Source organism: Mesitornis unicolor, unplaced genomic scaffold (assembly GCF_000695765.1).
Source record: "Mesitornis unicolor isolate BGI_N332 unplaced genomic scaffold, ASM69576v1 scaffold43061, whole genome shotgun sequence".
Lineage (NCBI taxonomy): Eukaryota > Metazoa > Chordata > Aves > Mesitornithiformes > Mesitornithidae > Mesitornis > Mesitornis unicolor.
In genome coordinates, this window is record NW_010162549.1 from 1 (window position 1) to 5117 (window position 5117).

The 5117-nt window shown below is 57.7% G+C and overlaps 1 protein-coding gene across 1 annotated transcript; it reads left to right on the forward strand.

Annotated features, from left to right (window-relative positions):
• Window positions 1-329: 329 nt before the first annotated feature.
• Window positions 330-4874, forward strand: LOC104547818 (cyclin-T1-like; the record flags this gene model as incomplete). The annotated part of the gene is made up of 6 exons (XM_010193657.1): window positions 330-485; window positions 794-922; window positions 1775-1835; window positions 3132-3194; window positions 3596-3641; window positions 4751-4874. Coding segments are annotated over exons 1-6 (579 nt in total), but the record flags the coding sequence as incomplete, so codon positions are not given.
• Between the last annotated feature and the right edge of the window lie 243 nt (window positions 4875-5117).

Here is a 5117-nt window from a genome sequence, read left to right on the forward strand (position 1 = left end):
CGGCCCGGCAGCGGGGAGAGCCGGGCCCGGGAGCTGGGAGAGTGAGGCCCGTTTCGTGAGCGGGGAGAGCTCTGCCGGCGTGCGGGGAGGTCCAGGTCCGGCCCAGGAGCGAGGAGAGTGAGGTCCGAGAGCGGGGCGAACCCGGCCCTGGAGCGGGGAGAGCCGGTCACAGCCGTGGGGAGAGTGAGGCCGAGAGCGAGGAGGGCCCGGCCCGTTTTGGGAGTGGGAAGAGCTCAACCGGTGTTTGGGAAGGGCTAGGTTCAGTCCGGGAGCCAGGAGAGCCCGGCCTGGGAGCCAGGAGAACCCGGCGTATCTTAGCAACAAGGACAATGGGGCCTGGACATGGGGGAGCTGAGGGCACTGCCTGGGGGTCGTTGCTGTGTTTCCTTAACCACGCCGTCAGCTCCCAGCTCACTATCAACACGGCCATCGTGTACATGCATCGCTTCTATATGGTGCAGTCCTTCACCCAGTTCCACAGGAACGTAAGTGTGCAGGGGTCTGGTGGGGTGGGGGCCACCGGGAACCTCCCAGCTCTGCCCCTGCTGCTGCCTGGCAGCCACCTCGGGGTGGGTAACGTGGTGGGACCGACCCTGGGGAGGGGGCTTGGAAAGGGGAAGAGTGGTTCGTAGCTGCTGGTGGTCACCAGAGACCCTTTTCCCTCCTGGTAGTGTTCGGACTTTGTTTGCTAAAGGAACATTTGTTTTAGATGTGAGAATTAGCCCGATGTATTTGCTTTATTCTTGACCTTACTAGCTTTAAAAACGAAAATTACGTTTTTCTTCCTCTGAAGGCGGTGGTACCAGCAGCTCTGTTCCTGGCAGCCAAGGTGGAGGAGCAGCCTCGTAAGCTGGAGCACGTAATCAGGGTAGCACACGCCTGTCTGCATCCCCTGGAACCTCTTCTAGACACCAAGAGCGAGGTAAGTGTCCAGGTCGGAGAACCGGGCTCTGCTGCGAGGAGCGCAGGCACGAGGAGTGGGAATGGCGGAAGCGTGGTGCATCCTGAATCGCGTGGCTACGGCGTCTCGTTGGGTCGGCTCCAGCAGCGCCCGCTCTCTAAGCAAGCGGCTGTGGCCTAGGATGGCCAGCGCCAGCTTTCCAATTCGAGAGCTTTTTGGCTTCTGTACAGCTGCAGGCTTCTCTTTCCTGCTCTGTGCAGCCTCTTCTGTTCTCTGCTGCGCTGCTGCAGTGTGACTCGGATGTGCTGTGTAACAGTGTCTGCGTGAAAAGCTTCTGAGGAGGGCATGGATGTTGGCTGCTGCGACTGAGCAGTGTCTGTGGCAGAGCAGAAGGTGGTGTGCGCAGTTTGGGTCTGTTCTGCCCCCACACGCTTTCATGGTGGGTTTATTAAAACGTTGCCGATCCCCCATCTCTTGAGACAGCCCGTCTTACCTGGAACTGAGCAGCCAACCCTGCTGAAAAGGGGCAGCTTTATCCAGGAAAGCTTAAGGAAAACGTTTTTAAAAGCAGCCAATTCCTCTCTGTACTGCTGGTGTAGCCGTCCCGTGCAGTGCGAGGGACCAGGACTGAGAGGGCCACTGTGGATCCCGAAGCAGCCGCCCCTAGCAGAGGCCCTGGCAGGGGAGCGGGTCCACCCCAGCGCTCTGCTTTCTCTTTTCTGGCAGGGAATCTGTGCCAGTTCCCCCAGTGCAGATCGCCAGAAAGATTCCCCTTTGCTGTTTTTGCCTCCCTGAGAAAAGGGTGTTAGAAATGTGCAGGCTTTATACGGAAGTGCCTCATCGTGAGTAACTTGCCTGTCCTCTCAACCCCAGGCTTACCTGCAACAAGCCCAAGACCTGGTCATTCTAGAGAGCATAATACTGCAGACCCTGGGTAAGTTTTTCCAAGCGGCCGGGCTGCCACACCAATCCCAGACCCAGGAGTGCTCCGCAGAGCCTGACCGCAGTCTTCTCCGCAGCTGGAGGGCAGATGTGCAGCTGGCCAGTGGGACTGCAAGAGCCCAGGCAACAAGCTCTGATTTTTCACACCCACTCCTCCTGTTTTCCTTTTAACATCCGTTTTTTCAGGTGTAACTTGGGCCAGGTTCAATGCTCAGAGAAATTAAAGCGTGGAAGCGTGGCTCGTCTCCCCCCCAGCAGGTTTTGAACCGCTTGGGCACCGTCGCTGTCCTCCCCTGTGCTGTTGAACTCGATAGTCCTGTGGGCAGGAAAAGTTTGCACTGAGAGATGGCTACAAAAAACCTGGGCTGAACGTTAATGTGTTGATCAGATAGCTGAACGTGGGGGAAAAAAGAGCAAACCCAGCAACGGTTTCTGGGGATTTTTTGAAGTAGAAGCTGGAGCCTGTGTTGGGGCTGTGGCCGTTGGATCTGGTACCCTGTTCCTTTCTACAATGTACTGTTACGACTTGCTGTCACTAACGTGTGTTCCGTTTCAGAGGCAGTTCGTAGGTAGTGCCCCCCTCCCAAACCCGCAGCGGCCCTTTGGTTTCTGGGCTGGTTCAGAGCAAACGCCGCGCGTCCCTCGCTCGGAGGGGACGGGGCAGCACCGAGGCCATGGGCTGTGCGTGCTGGGACCCCGGTTCTGCAGTGGCTCGGTGCTCCATTTGCCCTTTGTAACGTCCCAGTTCTTCTGGAAAGTTCTGCATGGGAAGAGCCAGATGTGTTGCACACATGGACCCATTTGAACTTTTCTTTCCTTTAAAACATAATGCCCAGACTGAATAGGAAGCCAAAGCGAGTACTGAGTCAGTTGTCTTTAGTGCTGAAGGCTCCTTCCGAGGGAAAACGTCTGCTTCCTCTTAGCTTTTTGGGTGACAGAAATTCCTTTGAGCAGATGCCATTGTCTTCTCCTTCCTCCCAGCTGCTGTCAGAGGCCTTGTCCTGCTGTTTTTAAGACCCTTCATAGTTGTTTTGTTTGCAGTGAGGTCTCTCGAGCGCAGAAGCCATTGAGCTGCTGGAGGTGCAGCGACCTTCGGGTTTTATGGCCGGAGCATTGAGTCTTCTGGATGCAGGAAAACGAGCTCCTCTGTTCTGCGGCCTGGGAGCAGAGCGCAGGGCTGTAGCAGGGAAGGGAGAAGGCCGAGTCCCCAGCAGCAGGAAACGCGAGGTTGGTGGATCCGCGGGGCCGTGCGCTGCTCCCCTGATGGTGTCTGTCTGTGTTCCTGCAGGTTTCGAGATCACCATCGACCACCCGCACACCCACGTGGTGAAGTGCACGCAGTTGGTGCGAGGTGAGCGCTGCCGGGGGCTCGCGGCTTCTGCGTAACCTGGGCAGAGCGAGGCAGGGAAACGCGTTGTGTGGAGCTGGGACTCGCCTGCGGTCGGTCCCCTTGGTAACCATAACGAATGTCACAGAATTGCTGCGGCTGGAAAAGACCTCTGAGACCAAGTCCAGCCTCTGTCAGATTAGAGGCAGTGGCAAACGACTGATGCGATGTCGTGGCTCTGCTGGGCCTCCCAAAGCTGTCTGTGGGCAGTAACTTCTAAAATCCTTTAGGTGTGGTGTGGAGTCAGTCAAACTGCTGGGTGTTTTACTGTGTGTGGTGGCAAGAGACCCACGTTTTGTGCCGAAATGGAGTAATATTTGTCAGGAAATGCAAACTAACGCCCTGCTTTTCCTTTTCTCTTTCAGCCAGCAAGGACTTGGCGCAAACTTCCTATTTCATGGCTACAAACAGGTTATTATTTTACAATTGATTCCTATTTGGTCTGGAGATGTGCTGCTGATCCTGGGCATGGGTTGGCTGCGAGCAGCAGGGATCGTGGGGCCTGGATCCCTTCCTGCAGCACAACTGGGGATGCTCAGGAGCTCCACTGCTGCCTCTGCGGGGAGTCGGGGTTGGGAAAGTTAAACCAGACCAGAACAAAAAGGTGGATGTGAAGTGAATATTTACATTTGTACTTGGTAGTGAACAGGGTGCAGTGCAAATCGTCAGCGGGTACGGTCTGTGCCCCAGAGCAGGCTGAGGTCGGGTGCAGAGGGAGGAACCGCTGGCCCTGTCTGGTCTGCGGGACCGGGCAGTGCTGTGAGCGCCCGCTGGAAAATGGGAAAGTTCCCGGTGCTCCCCTTGGGAGGTCTGGGAGTTCAGTCCCTGGGTTCTCACTGCAAGGCTGATGCCAGCCCTGCTGCTGGGGCTTGCGGCGTTGTTTTAAGATGCGATTCCCTGGGTTGCCAGGTTCAGGCAGAGCAGAGCGAGTGTTTGGGCAGGAAGAGTTGTGTTTTTGTGAGAAGAGTCGTCGGACTGCGAGGGTGGGAGAAAAGCGATGGTTTCTGTGGTGTGCACGGGCGAGTCGCTGGTGCCCGCCGTTTGCTGAAGGTGCTCTCCAGCTCCAAAACCACGGCGTGGGCTTCCCGCACGAGCGAGCCTGAGGGGAAGGTGGTGTCGGTAACGTGTGAGTAAAGGCACCTCTGAAACGTGCGTTCTCCCTCCAGCAATAACGGCAGAACCGAGGAGGTACGGGTTGAGGTCAGAGCTGACAGAAATGCAGCCGGGCAGCCTCAGTTTTAGTGGTGCCACGAAACACCAGACCCAGGTGCTCAGGGCTGAGCTGGGTCTGTCGGGTGTGGCTGGAGGCGCCCATCGCTGGGGGGCACAGTTCGGGCGCTTTGTGCGCCGTGACTCCACGCCTTGGGTAAAGCTCCTCGTGTGCTGGGTTTGTTGTGGTGCAGCATCCGTGGAACCACCTCAGCATGCTTGGCTGTGGATGTGTGCGTCTGTCTCCACGTTGCACTGGTGGAAAAGCGCGTGATAATCCTGGTGGCACCGTTTCCCGCGCCCTTGTAAAGGGCCATTGGCGAGCGCGACCGTGGGCAAATCCTGCGCCCGCTCGTGGTCGGTCCCTGGTGCTCCCGCAGCAGAGCAGGGGCCTTCCCCAGCACCTCGGTGCTGCCTGAGCCTCCCCGCGCCGATGTGAGCCGTCGCTGCTAAAGTAATCGCTAATGAGAACGCGGGATGGGCAGCCAGGCTCCTGGGTCACTCCGGTGTGTTCACAGCCAGAGCTTCAGTGCTTTTCCTAAAAATCGCTCGGGAAAGACCAGACCCTTCCCAAAAGCCCAAAGCTCCTTGAGCGCCCTCCCCGGAGCTGCCCTTGCAGGTGTTGAGTTTGCGTAGACCGCGCAGAGCCCGCAGCAGCAGCGGGGCTGGCAGGGAACC